Source organism: Podarcis pityusensis, assembly GCF_964106645.2.
Source record: "Podarcis pityusensis genome assembly, chromosome: 11".
Classification (NCBI taxonomy): Eukaryota; Metazoa; Chordata; class Lepidosauria; order Squamata; family Lacertidae; genus Podarcis; species Podarcis pityusensis.
In genome coordinates, this window is record NC_138036.1 from 41,472,761 (window position 1) to 41,498,580 (window position 25,820).

Sequence of the window (25,820 nt, forward strand, 5' to 3'; positions counted from 1 at the left end):
ACATTTAAGTTCTGACAATACAACTGTAAAATAAAATGACACATTCTCAATCATTATCTTTTTGGAAACTGTACTCATCAGCACAATCCAATTTCAAAAACACTCCTAAATGGTTTTTAAAGACTATTCAACTACCAAGCTGGAACTGAAAGACAAAGACATAATTCTTGCTGGCCCTCTAATATAGGTATAATCTATGGGCACATGCAATGTTACGGGAGTTTTAGAGGACAGGGCCTTTAGTTGTTTTTCGTCTGAAAGAGACTGCTTCATATTATTGCTTTGCTTATTTCTTTTGCTAGCAGAAAACCATCAGAGCTATAGAATTTGCATGAACAGACAAAGTGCAAATCAAAAAGATACCCTACTTTATCCTTATTGCTCTCAAATGCCTCTTAAATTATTCTGCAGAGCATTCAAAGTTACGAGATGATTTAAAACTCTGCTGACCCATTTACATCAACAAAATTACCAATCTATCTGTTATCCATATTTTAAAACAACTGAAATAAAGGTCAGAGTATTAGTTTGGGGTGGGTGGAAAATCTAATATGTATATATATATGAAACAACAGCATCTCTGACATTATGGAATAAAGATGGATATTCAGAACTAAGTGTAAGAGATTGGACTACGCTTCTAAAAGCAAAGAAAAAGCCGTAACATGAGGTAGATGGGGAAACTTTTTTTAAAAAAAATAATGCAGCAATTGTTCTTAAACCCAATTGCACTACGTCCATCCTCCACTACCCTGGGAAAGTAACATTACTATTTGGAGAATGAAGGAACAGAATACTGTACATAGATTTCAGACTTCAGGAACTCAACTGCAACCTAATTGCTGCTTTACACATATACGTTACTACTTATTCTTTCCATCTACTGACAGCTCTAATTTTAGAGAACCTGCCCTGCTCTTCACCATTCAATAGCTCTGAATTAACTTCAAATTGATTTCCTCCTCTTTGTGATGTATGCTCTGACACCATGTCTCCATGTTGCAAGGAGTGCTCCGATTCTACAGGGCAATAAATTTAAATCCATGGAAAGAGTTTACTTCTGGGCTGCAAAAATATGATTTTGGCAGCAAAGTGGTGACGAGACATTGAGTTTAACATAATCAATCAATTATTTAGATTTTGTACCTTGGTGATGTTCAGATTCAACAAAAAATAAAGTATAAAACTCATGCCGAAAGTTCATTAAAACTAGGTTGCTTCCTACATGCTTACAGAGAGACAGAAATGAAACGACTGACAGTATTCTGCGTTTAAGTGCATGTTTTGCATGCAACATTAAAAAAAATCCAAATTTATGTCTTAAAACTACCATTTAAAGAAGAGCAACAGAACTGGGGAAATAGACACATAAGCTTCCTTCAGATGGTTAAGCAGCACATATGATCAACAGAAAGCTGCAGACATTCAAACCAAAGATTTCTGAGCAAATAATCCCTTGACAGATTTTTTATTAAACAATCAAAACTACTGTTTACGGTTTAAGCATACAGGAAAAGAATGTTTTCCTTCTCTAGCACTTCCTTGCATCATAGTGCCAAACTGCTGCTGCGAAGTTCTTGTGCCATTTTTATCTACATTTCAAATTTTAAATGTTCATACATCAAACTTGTGAAATTTATGAAATTTTAAACTCACAAGTGAGATATGATTGTGGGGTAAAAATAAATATAACAACTATTTCAGATTTCTGGGATGCAAACATTCTGTATTTTATATATGCAACCAGTTGAATTATATAAATCTTGTACAATACAGAAAACATTTGAAAACAGGAAGAGACATAAACTTCCTAATTCACATCAACATGGCCAAATACGAGATAAAAGTACTGTATATATTATATATGACAAAATATACAAACCAACGAAAATAAAAAGAATTGTAACAAACAACATATAAAGTCAACATCTGAGCTTTCATATTAAACGCAGCTAATTAACAGTGCACTAATTATTTTGACATATTACCATTTTCTATTACAAAGCACATTCTATTCTATAACACTACTAGAAGGCTACTTGATTATACTTATTTATCATATAGTTTCAAGAAACATTCAGTATTTAGCATAAAAATAATGTTTGGTTTTCAAAATCAAGTATTCTTCAGAGTTGTTCTAAAATATGTACCAGTATATTTCCCCACTGCTTGGCACAATCTCTACCCATATGTTTACTGCGCAGACAATATACATTTGTACACAACATACACAATACTATGAAATTATATATGACCATTAAAAAACATAAACATACCAGAGACCATTGTTTACTCTCAATTTTCCTGTATGTTTTACCTTTCCCCTAAATGATGTAATTTCTCTCAGTTAAGAGTAAGCAAGTTCTACATTATGTGAAGGCCTTCTAACTCTGGTCAAATAATAGGTTCAGTGTGTAGGGGGTGCTACAACTCAATAGGGAAATGCTCCAGCTTATTACAACATCTCATAAACATACAGCCTTGAAATCTATCCCAAGCCACTTCTTTCCCACTTGTCCTCTGCAGTCTAGAGGAAGAGATAAGGAATTTAAACAGGATCAACAAATTGAGCTCATCTCAAGGGCTTCTGGAATGCAACCAGTTATAAATAGAGCCTTCAAGTAAGCTGAGCACACACAGGAGCTTTCTTGAACCTAATAAGGCTTTCAAGAATTGTTTTTCTTCCCTGATTTATTCATTTCTGAATAAGATCCATAACAGGCTGTTGTATATATTTTAGCAGATTTGCTTTCTGCTTCTCTCTTATTGTCCTATAAAATTGTTTGCCAATGCATAATTGCTGCCAGGGTGGCTTTAACTTTTTAAGTCCAGTATTTATTACCTACAGTTTAAAATGAAAATGAAAATGAAAAGCTTACAGACAAAGTTAATATAAATTCCTGTATGCTGGAAATACTGGAAATTAAAAGGGAGGCGATTAGAACTCATATTAGGTGTATATATCCAGTGAAGATATAGAGACAACCAAAAGGCAGAAGTTGGACATTTATACCCAACTTGCAATTGCTTGAATCACTAAGAGTATACTGTTATATTGGAATCTTATATTTGATATTGCCACAATAGTTACTCATTAACTTGAGTATAACAGAAAAATTTCCATTGTTAAAAAAGTAATAGTGCCATCTAACAGTGCAACTAGCTGACGGATCCCTTCCACACTACAATTATTCCTTCTACATAAAGGATATGTCTCATATAATTCCAAACACACACATATTATGTGTAAATAATTCCTTTGGTTACATTCTTTTGAGTTTGCTCCTGTGCCAAAGACTATTCCAGTGTTTGTAGTTCATCCAGATGCTTAGCTTTCTTTTCTGCTTATCTTTATATTACCTAATGATTATCTCCAGCTCCCCAAACACTTCCATCCTCATCAAGTTTCCTTATTTTTTAGGCATTTCCAATAGTTGCCCCTCCCTTTCCAAGGGATAGTCAAGTGCCCCTAACTTTAACATTATTCTAGTGGTGCTGTATAGTCAACAACGGCGTTTCTTCCCAGATCACTAAGTAATGCTGCCATGTGGGAACACTTTTAAGCAGTGAAAACTCAGTAAGTGATCGTTTGTTTTCATCTCCCTTTGTCTGAAAAAGGAATGAAAAGGCACATGCATCTCCTGCAAAATGTTAAGGACAATAAAATTTTGTACCTCAGTGCTGTCCTTGGAAAGACCTGGGAGGAAGTATTGTAGACAAGGTAGACAAAGAATGGTGGCGTTAACCATTGTTTCTTAAGAATCCCCTGACAGGACCATGAATATCCATTCCACCACCACCACCCCAAGATTTTTGTTCCTACTTTTATAATCTCCAGGTTTGGACTGAATTTTTATTTACACCTTGCCTTTTAACACAGATTGCTTTACAATATAATGCATACACATTCTGGTCACTAGCAGTTGATGTCATAGTTCACAGTCCAGGATCTTTCCTGAACTCGAGGGTCAGCTGATGGTAAGAACGTTAGCCCACACTGATTTCAAGTTGTCTAAAGACAGAAGCTCTAAAGTCTACTCTGGATAAAGAACATGGAAAGTGCGCTGGCATGAGAAAATCCTTAAAATAAACTTCTAATGAAAAGAATTCTTCACTGTAACTCAGGTTGTACAGTGGTACCTCGGGTTACAGATGCTTCAGGTTACAGACACTTCAGGTTACAGACTCTGCTAACCCAGAAATAGTACCTCGGGTTAATAACTTTGCTTCAGGATGAGAACAGAATTCGCATGGCAGCGGGAGGTCCCATTAGCTAAAGTAGTACCTCAGGTTAAGAACAGTTTCAGGTTAAGAACAGACCTACAGAACAAATTAAGTTCTTAACCCAAGGTACCACTGTAAGTGATAACCATAAAAGCATCCTAAAACAGCTAAACAAACCAATGTCAGTCATACTTCAAGCAATTTTGCATATCAGCATCTTGCAAAGAACAACCAAACAAGAATAAGAATTCAGAAAACTCTCACAAATGGGTAATAAACACTTCATGGAAACTGTAAGAAGACCATAAGTTCTCCAAAGCTACATGATAGCTGTGTTCACATGCCACAATAACCCACTGTGAAGGAACAGAACTTTCAGCAATTTTGTGTCTCAGTTTTTGTTATAAAATTTTGGTTGTAAAATGACTACTTGTGCTTTAGACACCAGTTTGCACAGAAGGGTTGAAGTTCATATAATGTTTGAAAGTACAAGGGACTGTTTTCTTCATGAAGTTTTGCACAGGTCAGAGGTTCATCCCAGGAACAAGGCAATCAATTGGGGAATAAAATCTAAACCAGGAGTCTACTTTGCTTCTTAATGGCTAAGAGGTTAGGAGACAGTGCTATGGGATGGAGGGAAGGTCTGAAACACTTTAAGACAGCTGAAACTTTGGGAAGTGTTAAGAGCACTGTAACTGCAAGGAGCCAGGAGAAGACCTCAAAGCGACTCAGAAACTTGAAGGATGTGAGTTAATAAAGATTGGCATGGTTAGGGAAACAATGTAGAATAGGCATCTCTCGTTAGGTCACATGGTCACACACACACACACAGCTTTATGGAAACTCCTTAAACTGTAAAAATAGTGTAGGGGGATTTATTTATTTATGAATGAATGAATGAACGAACACTCTGGGAACTTTTTAACCAAAAGTGTTTTTTCATTTTTGAAAAAAATTAGGTCCAAGGCCTTGTTATTCACCTCATGCCTAAGTATAATACCAGTTTACCCAGTAAAAGGAGAATTTTTTGCCAGTAAAGTAGAGAAGGTTAAAGGGATGTTTAGAGAAATAAGCCAGATAAAAGATAAAGATATCCATTTGGTGGCAACTCTAGCAATAATCTGCAACACAGTCTCCCTTCAAACAATGCAATGATGATTCAGTGACACTGTTTATTTATATGAAAAAAGGGGGGAAAGGAAAGTGTTAGTTGCTAATTAAGAAAAATCAAACGTCAGTGTGTGCGTGCATGCGCAAAACAGCACAAATAGGAAAACAACGTATTATACTGAACTAGCTTTTAGTTTACAGCATATTTAAATACTGAACATAAGCCAATACTGATGTCTAACAACTTACATAGGCACACATCTTAATATGGAACTGATTAGGTGCTCTGTTGCTTTCCACATACTGGTACATACATTATAGACTTCTATTTCAAATACAGGGTGTTTGCTTGAGTGACTATTTTCTCCTTAGTTATTTTAATCCAGGTTTGAGTATGTTTTACAGCACAATCCTAAACGCACTTACTCTTAGGAGTAAGTCAAATGCACTCACATGGATCTGTGTTTGCAAGAAAATGACACAAGAGCATTGCCTTTCCCTCCTAATGTACTTAAACATTATTTCTCACAAGAAGAAACAAGAACACTACCTCCAAGGAAACATCGTTAATGTATTCAGTAATAATAACTATTAATAGTGCACAACTGCTACTATAAAGTTCTCCTTCGCTTTGCATATGCTTCCCAAGTCTGAACATTTCACCCTTTGAGGGGACACTGACAAATCTTACAACAGGAGCAGAGCCAATATTAGTGTCATGTAACAAAAGCACATTTAATTGCGCCAAGAGAAAAAGGAAATCAAAATCTTCCTCTCTCCAGTTCAGCCTCCATCTTTTCCCATTCACTGTACATCAAAGTGAATTAGCTCCACCTGACACACAAGGCACATTTCCCCCACTGATCAGGCAGGTGTCAAGGCCAAAAAGCAAGCCTATTTTCCACAGCCCCTTTACCTTGTTTGATCACTGGTTACTTTTGATCTGACATTGCCCTCACTCGAGTAATGACTTCCACCTCATAGAACCTACCTCACATCTGTCAGAAAGAATAAAGGACCTCAAACTGAGTCCTGACAAGGCCTATGGGCCATGAGTTGCGCTGCCAATGGAACATTCCCCAGCTCCCACAATTTCCAATTCAGTTTCTTTTGTTCTGGTGGGTACAGGGGTTAGGGTACCATTGAGAGCATGAAGGATTATACACACACTGTGAAGCCAAGTCTTCATGAATTACTATCTTTTCATGTCAGCTTCTTCGTCCCCTTAAATGCTGTGAACGTCATGGTAGTTACTATGAAACAGACTCTACAAATACTGTTATGGGAAGTTTGTTTAAATCTTCTTTGAGATACTGAATGTCCTGTCGCTGATCTATAGGGCTTTCCCCCCACAAAGTTTTCAAACAGGTGTAATATTAGGTCACTTGAAACCAGCTGGCCACTACTATTGTATGGGCCGTTTTTAAGAATGCCATAAAATAAAAACTGAGCTTTAAGGCATTTCAGCATATAAAATGAGTAAGTTTCATGATAAAGCAGATAGACTAAGCCTATTATTTTGACTTCATTCCCTCTGCATTTCAAGTATTTCAGTTCCATAAAAGATCATAAAAAGGTAAGTAATAAAACAAGATTTTTAATTAAAATAAATTAACTCTCTCATGGTTAATTCCTTATACTTCAACTATTTAAAACCATAAAAGTGAGAATATTTTGTCTGTTCTGTGGACACTGCATCAGAAATCTAATTGAAATTCTAATGCACTGGATGTCACACCAAAGCCCTTGAATCCCATGCTTCCAAATACTCTCATTTTTTTAAAAGTCAAACATTTTTGCATGCTATGTTTTACATGGCATAACAGCGGGTCTGTTGAACTGTGGGAAGGAACTTTATAAATAAAACTACAAGCAACCGTGTCACTGCAAAAGTATCTTTTCTAAGCATGCTGAGAGCTGTGCTATAATCATATTCCTGGTTCATTAAGGCCTATGTTAGAAGCTGATGTCTAAACACTCTTTTTAAGGTTACCATCTTAAGCACTATTGCTAAGGAATTCGTCACAAGCAACACACACAAGAGTATGCTGTAATACAGTTGGCCAGCACAGAGCAAAAGTTTTATCTAGTGCAGATTCTTGGATCTTTTAATATTTTCTTCATACATTTAAATAAATCTTTATTCAAAACACTACTTCAGTCAAGACTTTTTACAAGTTTAATTCAAGAGATAAACCCATTAAATATTGCTAGCATAAAATATTATTTTAAGATTCCAAATCTAAAGAACATAGAATCTGCCTGTGAGCCATTTTAAGATAGGTAATGTAATGTTAGAATACTTTATCATCATAAAACATGATGTTATCACTGCTGCTTTTATTTATCTTACGACTGTTTAATTCAAAAGATGCTAAATAAATAGTAGCCAAGATAATAACATTTCTAGAAAGCAAATTATAAAGAATTAATCATCAAAATATTAGCTCAAAAAAATACCAATCAGTGGTTCAGTCATTGATATCCAGCAGTAGTTACTTAGGACCCATTGATTTCAATGGGGTCAACTCTTGAGTTGGATATGACCCAGTATAGTTAGCATAAGGTTAGAAGAAAAATTGTGTGTTTTTTTTCTTTTAAGAATATTTTTTATTGGGTTTTACAAGAACAAATTTTAAAAAATGAAAATAAAAAAAACTTTTAACATATCCATATACAGTATGAGATTCTCTGAATCTCGTGACTTCCCCCCATCGCCTGCAAGGGTCCCTAAAATAATTTTTCTAAGACTACATATTACGTTCTCCAGTTTCCATCTCTCTAAATTATCTATGTCTTTTGTTTCTTTTTTAAAGTCCAGCTAACGTTTTTATTTGTTTACAATGGTCTCCTAAGTAAGTTATGAATTTCCCCCATTCTTTTTTTAAAGTCATAATCTTCTTGATTATTGAGTCTCGCAGTCAGTTTTGCCATTTCAGCATAATCTAGAAGTTTGGTTTGCCATTCTTCCCTAGTCCGGACTGTTGGTTCCTTCCATCTTTAGGCTAGTATAAAAAATGTTTTTCTTTAGCCTCAAAATCAACATGCAAAGCTATGTAAATATAAGGCAGAACTATGAACACTGGTGAAGTTAAACATACTCCTGTATTGCAGGAGGTTGGACTAGATGATCCTCAGGGTCCCTTCCAATTCTATAATTCTACTATTCTACAATACATACATATGTACACCAAAAATAATTATACATCAGATGCACATGATATGAACACAACTCATGGAGATGTGAACACAACACGTGAAATTCTAATAATACTCAATACTCTTTTCCAGTGGGGGGGAAAAATACACAAACAAGTAACAAGTTTTTGTTCCCAAAGCCTCTCTTACACTGTTACAGCAACAGAGAGAGATTGTCTCTAGATACGGAGTTAGCCCCCAGCCCTGTTTTTCTGCTACCATGCTGATAGTTACAGATTGTTAGTTACAGATGGAAAGCTACTGAGTTTGCAACAGAATTATACGAAGTAATTGTATATGAAGATGTTTAATATACATAATTTACTCCAACTACAGATTTTCCCTGGTTTTGCTTGTTTTGATGAAGACTACGTAAGGCTATATAGCGAACTGACTTCAAGAGGTATCCATGTGAAAGGTTCACCAGTGGTAGTGCACAACTTTCAGGGTCTCTTTTTCAAAGAGCATTCAATCATTAACATTATGCAGATGCATGCTAAACCATGACTGAAGGCCAACAATGGAAAGGAATTCACACTACAAGGAAGGAGGGAATGTATGTCCCCAGGTCTGGCTCCTGATGCATTACGACTGCAGTAGGCTAGTTTGAAAAGCATAAATAAATGCTGTTCATGTTCCAAGCCCAAACATAGGATTCGTTCATTACAAATAGAATCTCCAAGGCAGATATATCCGTGTCAGGTGGCACCCTGCCCAAAGTAATGTCTTTCCTTTTGGTCCATCCACTCTTACCAGTTTAACGAAGTACAGGTATGTAACTGCAGAAAAAGCAGCAAAAAACACAGCAAAAAGCAGAAAATAATATGCTACTTAATTATGCATCATATAAAATTATTCTTTCTATGCATGCATTTCAAGAGTTGAAATATCTGGATAAAAGCTCTTATTAAAAATGCACTTTACAATAATTAGAACACACCTAAAACATAAGCAAATGCTAAGGCATTAAACTTGATTTTTATGCAGCAATGATACTTTTGCACGACACTGGCTATAAAAATGTACCTAACATCAAAACAGGTATGAAAATCGGCTACAAAAAATATCTTTGATCAAGGATTTGTTTAATTTAAGGAATTTCCCATGCTTATCCATCAGCAGTGATTACAAAGAGAGATTACATGGAGCTTTAAGAAGGCATTTAATCAAAGAGTTTACCCAGTAAATAAGCTTGGATCAAAATCTAACTGAAGACCCACTTCCTTTATCTTCCGGAGGAGCAGACAAACTGACAACACAAACAATCCAAACATCCTGTTAGCATATCTTATTATTCAGTTACTGCTTCCATGTGAAGTGCATATGTCAGCATTACACTTTGTTCTGGAATATTTGCATAATCAGAAAAACCAAGGGTTTTTTTCTACATTATGAGGGACGTTTAATTAAAATGCTTAACTGTTTTGAGAGGATGCTGGAAATTCAGTATTCTAACCAGCACCATCTCAAAGCTCCTGACAAACATAACTTACTACAAAAACAGAAAGATTCAACAAGAGATCTCACTCACTACACCAGTGATTTACAAACTTTATGCTTCCAGGGTGTTCTTTTTAGGCACTATCAACGAACCCCTAAATATCTGCCATGGAGTCCCAGCATCTTTCAGGAAGGGTCTGAGCCACGATGCATGCTCAGTTCATGCGGAGTATTGGCAAAGTCACTTTGACGCCCCCATTTGAACCGAGGGTGTGACCTAAAACAAAGATCCACCACTCTAATTGTTATAATAAGCAAGCTGTCTTTCAGAGACACTTGTTTTCCCTTATTGATTTTTACACTGAGGAATTTAGGAGGACCTAGGAGCAAATGTTGAAACCCACAATGTTTTATAGAATACGTATTTTATAGATTGTGCATTTTAAAAGCTTATTACATATGTAGGCATTCTTTTTATGCTGTTTTTCACAGAACTGTAGAGTTGGAAGGGATCCCCCGAGGATCATCTAGTCCAACCCCCTGAAAGGTAGGAACATGCAGCTGTTCTATATGGAGATCGAACCTGGAGCCCTGGCATTCTCAGCACCATGCTCTAAGTAACTGAGCTATCCACTTGAATCATGTTTTAATTGCCATTTGTTTTCATTTTTCATTTTGTATTTTTTTGGGGTGGGGGGAATTACTGTTTATTCATTCAGTTCAATAAATAGGTCCATCTACATAGCGACTGTTGCTCACTGAGTCTATGAACGGTGTAGCATTTTAAATAGGTTTAAATCATTTCTAATTAGGTGTATTTTGTTTTAACGTATTGTTTTTAATTTTATTCTGTATATTATCCTGGCATCCTACAGGATAGAGCATTCAGAAATGTACTGTGTATCTTGTAAGGAACCACATCTTCAGAAGAAACAGCTTCGGAATATAATTTGAAACGTTTTTTCATAAATTACAAGTTTCACTAATAAACCTAACTATTCTAACCTAACTTTTTAAGCTTGCGTTTAACCCAAAAAATAATAACAGAGCAGCGGTATAAAAGTGTTAAATGGAGGATTCCAACAGTCCAAACTATAAAGAAGTTGGAGGTGGCCAATGACAGACTGGAAAGAAGTAAAAATCTGATGTCAGGCTTGGACGTGCTGAGGAAGTATGGCCTTGACAGAACACGGGAAGGAGTAAAATTAGGCATAAAGAAAGAATGTGAGTGAATGCATACACAGGTGTGAAAAGCCTAGTTTTAAGCTCTGGAATGTATGGCACATCAGGAGAAACACTACCTATGGCACATCAGGAGAAACAGGCCTTTTCATCAAGCATGCATTTTGCAAATCAGTGGCCTAAAGGTCACTTCAATTTTTAAAAAAATAAAAATTTATCCCTGCATCATTAGCATCTCTCAGTTCTAGGCTACTTCCCCTAAACAGGTCACAGCTGTAGTACCATTTTCATTCTTAGGACAAACCCTTTATTCTAATTTCCTGTTGACAGCCACCAGATGCCAGCCACTGCTCTATCATGAAGGCACTGAAACGTGTCACACCCACATTTGAAATAAAAAGCCAGAAAGATCTTACACAAATAAATTCAATCCTGATGTACATTAGTATTTGTTTCACTGTATATTGCACTCTGAAGTCAAACTAGACTTCAGGTCCTTAATACATTAAGCTTAAGAAGTATATCTAGGAATCAAGTTCTTTTTTTGAAGGAGGCATTTAGAAAGTTACATATATGCATGTATATTCCATTATATTTAATGGAGGAAATATTATCTTCGTACCCCCTTTACATTAGGTACAGCCATTTTAAACTTTCAGGACCTAAAATAAAACAGTATTTATATGCTGTCGTAGGATACAATGCACTAATCAGTTTGAGTGCTGTTAAGTGTTGGATTTGAGACTCAGGATAACTGAAAGTTCACAACCTTCAACCTGTATTTTAGCAGTTCAAGCCTGGCCTAACTCCACAGAGAAGGAAGCTTTGACAAGTGTTCAGAATAAGATGAGCTGGTGATTATGGCCCACTCTGTGAGGTTTGGGAAGGACACATCTATCCACTATCGAAAGGTTCCACTCCAGGACAAGGGTTGCAGCACTGTAGATGGGGTAGGAATAGCAAAGTATAGAGTAGCTTGCAGTGCAGATGCTCATGCTGTACCTGATTAGTGAACAAAAGGGGACTTTAGTTTCCACTGCAGTCCATCTGGAATATTTTGCAAGGAATATCGAACTTTATACCAGACAAACCATATTCAATTTGCTTTTCAGGATGGGGCCAACCAGCAAATTAAGAGCTGCAAAAAAAGGCAACAGTATTTCTCATGTGCAGAAAGTGAACTCAGAAACAATCTGCCAGGCTGTATTTCATACTGATTTATGGCACTATATATGGCCACTGGTCCCACCACATCCTGGCAAATAGAAGGGGAAGAAATGGAGGCAATGACAGATTTTACCTTCTTGGGCTCCATGATCACTGCAGATGGTGACAGCAGTCACAAAATTAAAAGACGCCTGCTTCTTGGGAGAAAAGCAATGACAAACCTAGACAGCATCTTAAAAAGCAGAGACATCACCTTGCCAACAAAGGTTTTGTATAGTTAAAGCTTTGGTTTTCCCAGTAGTGATGTAGTAAGAGCTGGACCATAAAGGCAGCTAATTGCCAAAGAATTGATGCTTTTGAATTATGGTGCTGGAGGAGACTCTTGAGAGTCCCATGAACTGCAAGAAGATCAAACCTATCCATTCTGAAGGAAATCAGCCCTGAGTGCTCACTGGAACAACAGATCCTGTAGCTGAGGCGCCAATATTTTGCCCACATCATGAGAAGAGAAGACTCCCTGGAAAAGACCCTGATGTTGGGAAAAATTGAGGGCACAAGGAGAAGGGGACAACAGAGGACGAGATGGTTGGACAATGTTCTCGAAACTACCAACATGAATTTGACGAAACTGCAGGAGGCAGTAGAAAACAAGGGTGCTTGGCGTGCTCTGATCCATGGGGTCATGAAGAGTCAGACACGACTAAACGACTAAACAACAACAACAACAACAACATAATATTTAGAAATACTGATATCCAACTCAGTTGGAAATTGTTGTTAAAAAGGTATTAATCAATAATTGCACTTATGCATGATTAGATAGGTCATTACCCTGAAAAAATATTATTCAAGTGCAGCAAAGCATATAGCTTTATGCTTTAGAGCATTAAAATCAGTAGTACAAGTGCAGAGAACAAGAAAATACACACACTGGCCATTGTAAATAAGAAAATTATGGCTGCATAGTATCATTTTTTCCTGTATTTGTAATCTACTGTTTCCAGGCATTTTATTGTTGTACCAAGGACACAAAGATATTTTAGTAGCATCTCTAACGTCAACACTGCCACCTAAAGGTCATAAGAAACAAATACATTTTTCCAGCAACATCTGCAAATCACAACACTTAGCATTTAAAAAACTAGTATGTTATATTGTACCTGTTAGGGACTGTTGCCCACACAGATGGGAAGAGTCACATTTTGTGAGAATAAAAAGAAATTACAGACCAGATTGTTATCAATTGTACTGGTTCAATTATTAGTTTAAGTAAGCTATGTTGGTTTAGGAGCATTTCAAGCATATCTTAAGAGTATTTGCTTAACTGTTCTTGTAACATTTTAAAGACTGGTTAACTTGTTGTTTTAATTAAACTAGGCTTCTGGGAAGACTGTTTCCATTTCAATTTGGAGCAGTAGGATAATTGCTAATACAGCTAGCAAGTCTCCACAGATTTTGAGCAGAACAACTGGTAACCCAAACACCCAAAGTTTTCATTAAACTTATTTTCATAATATTTAAAAAGGGAACACGTTCTCATGTTTCTGACTCTTGTTTAGCAGAAGCTGACGGCTGAAGCCCAGGAATTTCAAAAGTTGGGGAGGGATGTGTGGGACAGTGGGGGACGGGGACCCAGCCAGTGCAGATATTTTCTTATGAAAGCTAAATACAATGTACTGGATAATATATTAAATAGTGTCTATAGTAACCCATAATGTTCCACCAAAAAAAAGAGGAAGAAGTTCACTCTGAACAACAGCGGAACTACTCAGGCTGATCATGCCTCAGGATAGCTAAAATGGTTATCAGCTTGTTTTTTATGTTGTAAGCTGCCTTGAGCATGGTTTTAACTATGTATGGAAAGGCAGGATACAAATAAAATGATGTATGCAGGTATATACTTTTTACCTTGTGTTTACCTGGTGTACTGCCCAATAGCATAACTGCTTAAGTAATGTAAAACCACTTAACTTTAAGTGAAGAAGAATGAGTAACAAAATGGCTAAAATTTTCGCCTGTTAACACTGTCACAGCTGCAGGTTTGACAAGCTTCAGCTGAAGTGTCAGACCTGAACTAGCAAGGTATAGGAGAGAGTGGTGGCAAGGGCAGAAGAGACTCATTCAAATCCTCGCTTGGGCATAAAACTCACTAGGTGGCCTTGGGCCAGTTACAACTTCCCAGCCTAACTTACAACACCGGGTTACTGTGGGGATAAAAAATAAGAGGTAAAACTATAAACATCACACACACAGAGCTTTATTGCAGTCCATAGACCCAAAGTACACAATACAATAGTAAAAAAACAACAGTTACCGCTCTCAGAAAGAAGGCCAGGATATAGAGCAAATACAACATTGCATGAGCAGACTTCCACTCACAATAGACTTTACTTTCTTCTCCTCCTTGGGAGTCCCACCCCAAGATCTGCTCATGATGGTCCCCAACCCTCCAGAGTAGATTTTGAGAATGTGAAGTAGAAAGAGAAAGTGAAACTGTGTTGTACAAGCAAAAGTCCATTCTACTCACACATGGACAGTATTTGATACCAACCATAAAGGTAAAGGGACCCCTGACAATTAAGTCCAGTCATGAACGACTCTGGAGTTGAGGCGCTCATCTCGCTTTGCAGGCCGAGGGAGCCGGCGTTTGTCCGCTTCCGCAGACAGCTTTTCCAGGTCATGTGGCCAGCATGACTACGCTGCTTCTGGCGAAACCAGAGCAGCACACGGAAGCACCGTTTACCTTCCCGCCAACCTATTTATCTACTTGCACTGTGTGCTTTCAAACTGCTAGGTTGCCAGGAGCTGGGACTGGACAATGGGAGCTCACCCCGTCGCGGGGATTCGAACCGCCACCCAAGTGACACAGTGGTTTAACCCACAGTGATACCAACCATAAAATAGAATAAATAAAAGAAGCAAGGAACGAAATACAAGAGTAAGCTAAATTTTAAGATTTCAAATCCCACATTTCTTCTTACATGCTAAGATTCTAGGCACATGTGTTTTATGGTGCATTTCTGAATGTTTTTTCCCCCTTAACAGAGGTATAAAGATATAGAACTGCATTCTAGATATTCATTGCACTCTTTATTAATCAAAACTGCCTAGCTACTCTGCTAACATGCCTCTAACAGCCTCTGATGCACGTTGACTTGGCTGTAGGATGCTGCTGAAGTAGAGTGCCCTTAGGCCTGAAACGAACTGATAAATCATTGTGTGTAAAGAGTATTCTGAGGAACTGGGTACAAAGAATTGTTTTGTGGCAATGAGACTATGGCATGCTCCAGGCTGAAAAACCTGAGAGCCTTCATGACATGTCAGCATGAAGCTATTGCATTTTTATTACATACGCACACATTTCTATACTGCAAGCACAGTTCAGGAAAAAATTTTTTCCATCACCGAACACAGCGGTGCCAGAGAGAAGCAGAAAGCCAGTACAGTGAATGACCAAAGGCAAAAAAGGGTCACTATGTGCACAGTAGAATACAAGAATGGCAATGAGCTCTCTCTAATCTTTACATCAATCATCAAAGCTAGGCTGATATATTTCCATACTGCATAAGGGAAGAGGTGGTGAACCTACGAGAGAAGCTTACTTTCTAAAGCAAGGATAAGAACCTGTGGCCCTCCAGATGCTCTTGATTGCAACTCCCATCATCCTTGGTCACTGGAGCTGATGGGATTTGGACAACAACAGCCAAAGGACCACAGATTCCCAATCCCCATTCTACAGGCTGGTGAAATTGCGGGTGAAGCAAGATCTGAACGAGGCATGTACTTGGTCCCTACGCTCATTCTCAAAACAAGGATATATATTTGTATAGAAGCAGCAATTTAACTAAATTTACTCAGTGGTGGTCTTCACATGCAGTAAATTATGATTTGCTGTTATGTCTTGGGTGCTTTCTCATGCACATACACACCAGAAGAGATTGAAAGCTTCCCTTTTAAATAAACTGCAGTTTCTTTATTATGCTCCAAACTGGGGGGAAATTTCAGTGATATCCAATGATATCCAGTCCAGGCTCTGGAACAGATTTTGGGGCATGCATGGGGGCTGCAATGGGAAGGAGGGAGAAACCACACTGAGGAAGCAGGCTGACAGTGTTGGATGTCAATCTCTGGTTTATCCTGTGGATTAGCAAAACCAGAACATCAAATCATGTTTTGTTAACTAAACTACAATTTCCTACTGGCAATATATTCAAAAGTGAAAGCTCACTGTAACAAAGGAAGCTTACAGAGCTCATTCTCATAACTAACCATGGTTTGTTATTATGCATATAGAATTTGACTGCAGAATTATTATTTGGGGGGTGCCACAAAATGTGCAGTCTCTTTACCACACTACACCCAGCACAAACAAAACATGGTATGTGTCCAATGAGTCTTTGTTGCTGACCTACTAGCAGAAAAATGCTAAACGTCTGCTTTGAGTCACCAGATGTGGTGCCTTTATAGGTTCTCATGCTGCTCATAGAAAAGCAGCATATTTTCTGGTGGCTTCCAAGTCCAGCTTTGCAATTAAAACTGAGTCCTTGTCACATAATATAAATTAAATAGAAAACAAAATGTAACTGTTCAATCAGAAGCCCATTAACTGGTACTATATTTCCATTTTTATCTGAAAATTATCACAGTCTTATATTTTTGTGCCCCAAGACACCACTTTTTGACCCTCCTTTATCTGGAGAAAGTTGAATACGGTGCTCAATATATCAAAATCACAGATACAAACAGGGTTGCTCTGAATGCCACACAGCTCTAAAAACTTTAGCTACCACTTCTTTAAGTTATGGAGACTCTCAACTGGGACCCTCCAAGTTCTTGAGCATGAGGGGGCATTTTTTGTACTTGAACTTTTATTATCTGAATCCTTTAGAATGATCAAGTCTCCTTTACTCTTCCCTTCATTGTTTGGAGAAACAAACCAGTAAGTCACAGTAAATCATAGCTTCTCGTTATGTGCAAAATGAGAACTACGGTTCGTGATTTCCAACAAGCCATCTAGCTTAGTGTTGTTACATTAATTGACAGTGGCTGTTCAGAGTTTACAAAAGGGATCTTTTCCAGAACCACCTGGAGATGCCAGAAGTCACTGTTTAAAGCTCTGCTTTTGAGTTGGTATCTGAATATACTGAGATTTTCTTAGAAAGCTTAGTTGTTTCTTTGAAGAAGAAATGAGCCACAAAGTTCAGAAACTGCTTGCGCCAATGAAATTCCCTGTCACAAAATGCACCTAGAACAATGGGAGTTTTGAACACGGCTACTGTTAGAAGTTAGAAGGATATATATATACACTGATATAAGTTAGAAGGAGTTCATTAACAGGGTACAGTTGTGACAGCCATCTGTTTGTACCCAGCATGTAGTATCCACAAAAATATTGCCATTCTACGCAGAAGTTCCATTTTGCTCTTAATGTAGATTCCACCATGAATCAGACTACCGTATTTTTCGCCCTATAGGACGCACTTTTCCCCCTCCAAAAATGAAGGGGAAATCTGTGTGCGTCCTATGGGGCGAATGCAGGCTTTCGCTGAAGCTTGGAGAGCGAGAGGGGTCGGTGTGCACCGACCCCTCTCGCTCTCCAGGCTTCAGGAAGCTATCAGCAAGCCTGGGGAGCCCGCGGGAGTTCCCGCAGGGCTCCCTAGGCTGCGGATAGCAGCCTGCTTCCCGGAGCGCGGGGCGCGCTGAAAGCAGAGCGCCCGGCGCTTCGGGAAGACATCCGCAGCCTGCTTCCCGGAGCGCGCGGTGCGCTGGAAGCAGAGCGCCCGGCGCTTCGGGAAGACATCTGCAGCCTGCTGCACAGAGCGCGGGGAGCGCTGAAGCAGAGCGCCCCGCGCTTCGGACAGACATCAGGCAGCCCCACAAGCTCGGAGGACAGCGGGGAGGCGCAGCGCCACCATCCCGCTGTTCCCCGAACTGGTTTGGATTCCCCGACCTGGTTTTGGGGGGAAATAAAGGGAAAAAATTTTCCTTTATTTCCCCCCAAAAAAACTAGGTGCGTCCTATGGGATGAAAAATACGGTATTTATTTTAACTCATCAAATCTGGTAGCCAACATGACACCTTGTAGTCATATAAAGCAGGTTCTTCACACGTAACATACATGTTTATAAGCTAAGCCCGTGTAAAGTTTAAACATGGCACTGCAAAAGTGTACAAAGATCTTCAGAGAATATTTTGCATCCAACAGAATAGAAATGCTTAGCTAGCATTATTAATTTTCTATCAACTACTGAAACACACAAGGCAAAGCCAATTCCACAATTAAGTGTGGCATGTTAGCCCAAACAAAAGTATTAACCAATATGAACTGAATTCTAAGAAATAGCTTTTTAACCACTATGTGTATTGTAGGTTAACACACTCAGAATATGGACATAGGTTTCTAACCCTTCAAAACTCAGTTAAGATACACAGTTAAAATGTTGGATGTGGGTGAGTATAAAAGAGGGTGTAGGCATTTTTAATTTAAATACACGAGAGAAAATACTTACTAATTTGTTTTCCTGCATGTATATTCTCTGTAACTTCAGGCATCCTTTAGCTATGATTATCATTCCTTCATCTGAGATCTTGTAACACTGCCCAAAATGAATATCTTTCAGCTCTCTGCACTCTGATCCGAGCTGCAAAAGAAATTAACACACACATAAATATATAACACTAACATTGCCTTCAATCTATGGTGCATATACAAGCATTACATTGCTAAACAATTAGTTCAGATTTTAACTAACACATTAGCCAAGAGGCCACATTGCTCTCAAAATAGGAAATTGAATGACAGTATAGATTTCAGCAGTCCAAGTAAGAGAACAGGTGTATTAGATTTAGCCATATCCAACACGTATCAATAACCAGAAACAAATTGTATTGTGCACACCAGAAGCTCAGAGTTCCCGTTATCACCACCCAAATCAATAAAACAGTCTTGCCTGTAGAAGCTGAAAAGTTGTAAAGATGTCTCTAACTTAAAAAGTTACTGTAGTTGTCAAGAAAAAAGAAAAGGCTTACAGTTAGATTTCAAGGATACTATTACTAGCAAATGCAACTTTGTTTTTAACAGTAGTGACAGTTTGACAAAGAAGGCTAAATACAGTCAAACCTTGGTTCCCGAACTCCTCCGTTTTGGAACGTTTCGGCTCCTGAATGCTGAAAACCCAGAAGTAACTGCTTTAGTTTTCGAATGATATTCGGAAACTGAACGGCTTCTGAGTTGCATTTGTCATTTTTTCCCATTGACTTTGCAGCCACCCCATTGATCCTCCGTTTCCAAACTTTTCAAAAGCTGAACAGTCTTGCAGAACGGATTAAGTTCGAAAACCAAGGTTCCACCATAGTATAGTTCTTTCTAATATACTCTGGTTCACCAGAACAGAATCTGTGACTATTTGCAAAGTACATGGAAAATATTCAGCCATCATTTAAGAATGTATCTTCTTCTTCTTCTTCTTCTAATTGGTAGGTTTAAAAAAACAGTAGGTGGGCAGGATAAAACTTTTCACTTGGATCCAAACTTCACCCTCCATGCATGGAATAGATCCTTCTGTCCATGGAACACTTTTGATCTACCTGAGTGATTTAACCAGCACCACCTCCTACACTCTTCTGGATGCTCCCTCAACTTTCTAAAGCAGTTGTTCAGATGGCACAAGGGGGCTGCAGGAGGGAGGGGAAACTGGCTAAAGTAATCTGTTCCTCAAGAACGCTGCTCAGGAAATGTTCTTGCCCATTGGGAACAAAATACCCTAAAGTACCCACTAAGATGCTATGTTATGCCAAGTTCAGACATGTTAAGCACAGTAATTCTGACGAGAGGGGGAAATTTGTTTAGAACAGGTAAAAGCTTCACAGGGGGTACAAGGAAGTAATGACTAAAAGGCAGGGTATAATATTGTAGGATACCCCACCCGCCAAAAAAAGACCATAATCCACTGAAAATAGCTCAAAACAGTGTGGTAGGGCTAAGAATTTCACATTTAGATTCAAAATGGCCTGCAAAATTTGCAGGTCTCTAATAAACATATAATGTCACTAGCAGTCTGGAAATTTAATAGTGGCTGCAGCAGCAGAAGTTTGAGTGGCTCAGAAAACACCCAAAATGGAGCTTGCATGCACTATTCTAGACAAAAAGCCCCAAAAAACTGTTTTCTGGGTTCTAAAACTGGGGTTTGCACATAGCACAATTAGAGCTAGTTATGGCTCATTGGTTGTATTCAGTAAGAGCTATGGATACACAGCTAAAGAACTGTGGGTACAGACAATTAAAAATGTTCTTCCATGTGCTGAGATTCCTGCATTGTAGGGGGTTGGATTAGATGACCCTCATGGTACCTTCCATGATTCCCAGAACAGAAAATTCAACTTCTTTTAGCCCTTGCTTTGTCCTTTTATTTTACTATCATATACCATTTTATTTTACTATCATATCAGCCTTGATAGCTCAGTTGGTTAGAGCGTGGGGCTGATAATGCCAAGGTTGCAAGTTCAGTCCCCATATGGGACTGCTGCATATTCCTGCATTGAAAGGGTTTGGACTAGATGATCCTTGGGGTCCCTTCCAACTCTGTGATTCTATGATGTCTGAATAACCATCTAATGTATACCTTTGAGGTCAATGTAAACTGGAAATATAAACATTTTGTTCTGACAACAACAGCATACTCCTAGACATGTTCCCGAATTTGGGTAGGGACTACTCCCAAGTGGACATAAAAGTGCAGCTTAAAATATTCAAAAACAATGTAATTTTATATATATATAAAATACTTTCACCAATATTTAAAGTTCACCTGCTTGAGTCCTTCATCAGTGAGTCGATCCTGGTTTCCCACATGTACTTTCTGCAGTTGAGGACACTGTGAAGCCACTGCAATTATAGACGTATCAGACAGCTGTTTACATCTATATGCGGTATATCTTAGAAGTCCAGGACATTTAGATGCTAATATACATACTCCTGTATCCGATACGTTACGGCAATCTGAAATATTGATTTCAGTTATATTCTGGCTTCTTGATGCAATTCTTTCCAGTAACTCATCGGTGACCTGTCAAAAACAATTTGAATAGGTAACATTCATATTCTCAGTTTTATCTGTATTTTTAAAGAAAAAAACAAGCCTATACATTCACAACAGCATTTGTACCAAACCAAGTTAGTACTTTCACTACAAGTTTGGCCTCCATGCATTCCTGCTCAACTTAAATTTTAGGAGCCTTTTGCTGCAAATAATGATTTTTTTTTCAGCACTATGTCTGACCAATGGATACCACCTCAATAGCCCCTCCTGATTCCCCCCCCCAAAAAAAACACACCTGCTCATCAGATTTGCCCAAGGCTGCCACAACAGCTACAACAAAGGTACTGTTGTTCCCTTGCACTGGGAACAGATACGTAATTCTTTTTCAGATAATCAGGCTCTAAGCTTCTTTAGATTATGAAAAATGTAATTCAGGTCATGTCATTATATAATACTAAATATGCATCTATTCAGTCAATGAAAGCAACTTAATATATTCATGTGTGTGGTTCAACACAGGCTTTTAAGACAGCCAATCACTGTGAATGAAGGAATTCACAAAACTCGTTATGTTTTCTATAAGAAATATGGGCTGAAAAGTGAAATAGGTATCACTTTTATCAGAGGAAAAGGAATTGTTTTAATTTGATTAAAAGAATTCAGATTTCAACGTAGCTTCCTTCATACCTGCTGACGACTACTGAGATCCAATTGCTTCCAAAACTGGAAATCTAAACAGAGGTCACGCCAATATTTACAAACCAACGATGCTGAAAGACATCGCTCGTTCAAAGATAAGTTGGAAAATATCTATGAAAGAAAAAAAGGAAGAGTTAAGAGAAAGTGAAACGCCTTTCTTTCCAAAGTTCTTTCCAAAGACATGCCCTTTCTATCATTCTTCCAAGGCTTTCATTCTTCTAATAAGCTTTGGACAAATATATTTGTTTAAAACAAAGAAAATGGATTTCCCTCCAGCTATGCAGCCCTCATTATTCCACCAATTTTCTACTTTCCATTCAGTAATAGAGGTGATGACAATTTTACGTGTTCAATTGACGCATAACCAACCTGCAGGTCCTTTTGGACCCAGAAGAGAGCAGAATGTGAGTTGGGTGGCAAAGAACGGGGCAGGCTTATGCATGCTCCGTCAACATGCACAGAAACCACGAATGCAACACCTGTGCAAATGGGGGGGGGGGTTGCCTGTGTCTACAGTGATAAGCATTCAACTTGATACTATGAACAATCTATATATTAGGTAATTTGACAGTCCCATGCAGATGAGCAGTGCCATCTTGAGTGAAAACCTTAATGCCCTGGTCAGCAACTAACTGTCCTAGAAAGCTGATGGGGAACCAACTCCACCCACACCTCATAAAATGGCTTGCCAACAAATACTGTTACCACAGACATTTTTCTCATTTCATGCTTTGTAACTGAAAAGTTGGGCAGCATTTTTTTTGGCGGGGGATTCCATCTACCTAATTCATTTCTGGAGTGTGTGTGCAAGTGATGATTGCAGTTTCTCTGTGTGTGAGAGAGTGAGAGAATAAGCCATTCTCCCTAATGTTATGGGTGTCCATTAGTGAACTTCATCCTGAGGCATAGGGAAAGCTTGGACAGGGCCCTTGAAACACTCACAGGCTCCTCAGCATTTATACATACATCACCTTGTCAGGCAACAGTTTTCCACAACTTCCCCAACCCCTTTACACCTTATATTCTGTGCTTTTGTCAGCCAGTGCAGGGAAAACAGAGAGGAGCAGATTGAAAGCACCTCCAAGACATAACTGACAGGGGCTTTCCACCTTTAGCTCCCATTTACCATTCTTGGGGATATATCTCGTAGAAAACTACCACAAACCAGGATTTTAACTTCGGTAAGCCATATACAGTGATTACTCTGCTCTAAAGCTCCAAGCTATCTATTCTCATGAAGCCTTTCCATAGGCTTTTTCAAGAGCTTAATGCACTGATGTGAGATTCAGCTATCCTGAGAATGGTGCCCTGGAAGCACTCTTTGCTTCTTTACTTTTTTTAACCCTGCAGGCCAGAAATCACCCTTTCTCAACTTTTCAGACTTCCTCATTCCACCAGCTCCAGTCCAGTGTAGCAGGCTCATCTAGTACTCACACCAGTCGTTGAACCTTAACTACTCAGGTGTTCCCATAATACTGCTTTGTTTTGTTTCATAAAGGCAGGATTACTACAAAATGTGCCTCTTTGTGCTATTAAGCTATCAACAATGCTATTAAGCACTGTTTCCATGTGAACCAATTCTAATTATATCATTATGTGCAAATAACTTGGGGAAGTGACTATTCTGAATTAAATGATGTGACCAAGACCAAGCTCTGTCAAGAAAAGGACTCTGTTTCAATCAAGAACCATTACTATTTCACCTTCAGCTGGATTAGCGTCTAGTGTTTTAAGTAAAAACTTATGAACTTAGCAGAAACGCTTGTGCATGCAACCAATTTCCAGGATCCCCATCCATTGCCAGCCAAAACTGAAAACGAGAGAAGGAAAATTATAATTGGGTAAGGTCTTCTCTTATCGCCACCCCTATAACGTTGTCCTGGGCACCTTTGCAGAGTAAACGCCAGGAGACCAGGACTTAAGAAATGGGCACTCTTGAGCTCTACATGGAAAAACACACAACCAAGAAACTCGGGAGGAGGGGGATGCAAGGGATGCAGCGGCAGGTGTCCAGGCAGCCCCCAGCCTACCTTGGCAACCTTCTACATCCCGGACACCTGCCAGCTCACCAAACCCACCTTGAGGAGGATGGAGGGCGGCAGCTGGTTGATGTCGGGCGAGGGGGGCTGTGGCTCCCGGCAGCAGTCCCCGGGGTTCTCGGGGGGCTCCTCGCAGTTCGGCTCGCGGGCCTCGCCCTTCTCCCTCCCGTCCAGCTCGGGCAGCTGAGACGGGGAGCCCGCGGGCGCCGCCGCCGCCTCCGCCAGCCCTTCCCCATCGTCCCCGTTCTCGCCGACGGCGGGGTCTTTCGGCGGCGAGCCTCCCCGGGCGCGGTCCGAGGCGCAGGGCAGCGGGCAGAGGTGCTGCTCGGGCAGCGAAGGAGAAGCAGCGGCGGCGGCAGCAGAAACCTCGGGCGGCGGCGTGGAAGCGGGGCTCCCGGCCCCTGTGGCTGGGATGGCGGCGGCGGCGGCGGCGGCGCAGCGGGGCTGCTTTCGGGGCGGGCAGGGGAGCAGCCGGACGCCCTTGCGCTTGCACACCATCTCCGGGGGGGCCTCGCTGCTCTCCAGCGCAGGCCCCGCTCTCCGCGCGGAAGGCGGAGGAGAGGAGAAGAGGAGGCCGGAGAGCAGCAGGCGGCGGCAGGAGAAGCGCAGCAGGCGGCGGGCGGCGCGGTCCTCGGGCGCCTTCAGAGCCGCGTAGAGAAGCGGAGGAGCAGCAGGCGGCGGCGGCGGCGGTTCCTCAGAGGCGGCGGCGGGCGGGCTGGCGCTGTGCACCAGGAAGCAGAGCATGCAGGGCCCGCGCAGGAAGCAGCTCCGGTCCCGAGGCGGCGGCGGCGGCGGCACTGGCACTGGCACTTTCCCCCTCAGGGGTCGGCGGCGGCGGCGGCTCCTATCCGCGGTCTGGCTGGTTCCCTTCCGCGAGAGAAAGTGGCCCATATAGGAGGCGCCGCCGCCGCCGCCGCCGCCCCCAGCAAGACCTTCCTCCCTCGGCGGCTTCAGCTGCGCTGCCTGGGCTTCATCGCTCGCCTCCGCCCGCCCGAGCGCGGCAACGGCGGCGGCGGCGGCGTCTGAGGAGGAGACCGGCAAAACTCTGAGGCCGGCAGTCACAACAAGGCAGGTTCCGGGACGTTGGAGGAAGCGGAACCGCCGGAACTTCCGGTTCCCTGACCCCGCGCACTCGCCCCAAGAGCTGCTCGGCCGCGCAACCCTCACTTCCGGGTTCCCCATAGACTCTGCCATGTGCGGGACGAGGGTGGTGTGGAGGATTGCGAGGGAATTATTATTATTATTATTATTATTATTATTATTACTACTACTACTATTAATTTATACCCCGCCCATCTGGCTGGGTTTCCCCAGCCACTCTGGGTGGCTTCCAACAAAATACTAAAATACAATAACCTATTAAACAGAACACCTCTAGTCATCACATACAGCTCCCAAGTTAAAACAGTACAACGCATCATCAGAGATCTACAACCTCTCCTGGACAATGACAGTTCTCTTTCTCAAGCTCTGGGAGGAAGACCTTTCATTGCCTACAGACAGCCACCCAATCTTAAACAACTCCTAACCCACAATAATACTACAACCAGACTTAACACGGACACTGGCACCAGAGCCTGCAATAAACCCAGATGCCAACTTTGCTGCCACATACACCCGGACAACACCATTACTGGCCCCAACAACATCACACATACCATCTCGGGACTATTCAATTGCTCATCATCTAACATTGTGTATGGCATCAAATGCCAACAGTGTC

General features: G+C 40.2%; 1 protein-coding gene across 1 annotated transcript in view; it reads right to left on the bottom strand.

Annotated features, from left to right (window-relative positions):
- FBXL17 (F-box and leucine rich repeat protein 17) overlaps window positions 1–25,195 on the bottom strand; it is a 145,961-nt gene extending 120,766 nt beyond the window's left edge. Inside the window, exons 1-4 of the mRNA XM_080972678.1 lie at window positions 24,137–25,195; window positions 22,047–22,169; window positions 21,129–21,386; window positions 18,831–18,962 (exon numbers count right to left, since the gene is read on the bottom strand). Coding sequence (XP_080828804.1) covers window positions 18,831–18,962; window positions 21,129–21,386; window positions 22,047–22,169; window positions 24,137–24,988 — 1,365 coding nt within the window. The 5' untranslated portion in view covers window positions 24,989–25,195. The remainder of the gene's footprint in view (window positions 1–18,830; window positions 18,963–21,128; window positions 21,387–22,046; window positions 22,170–24,136) is intronic.
- Between the last annotated feature and the right edge of the window lie 625 nt (window positions 25,196–25,820).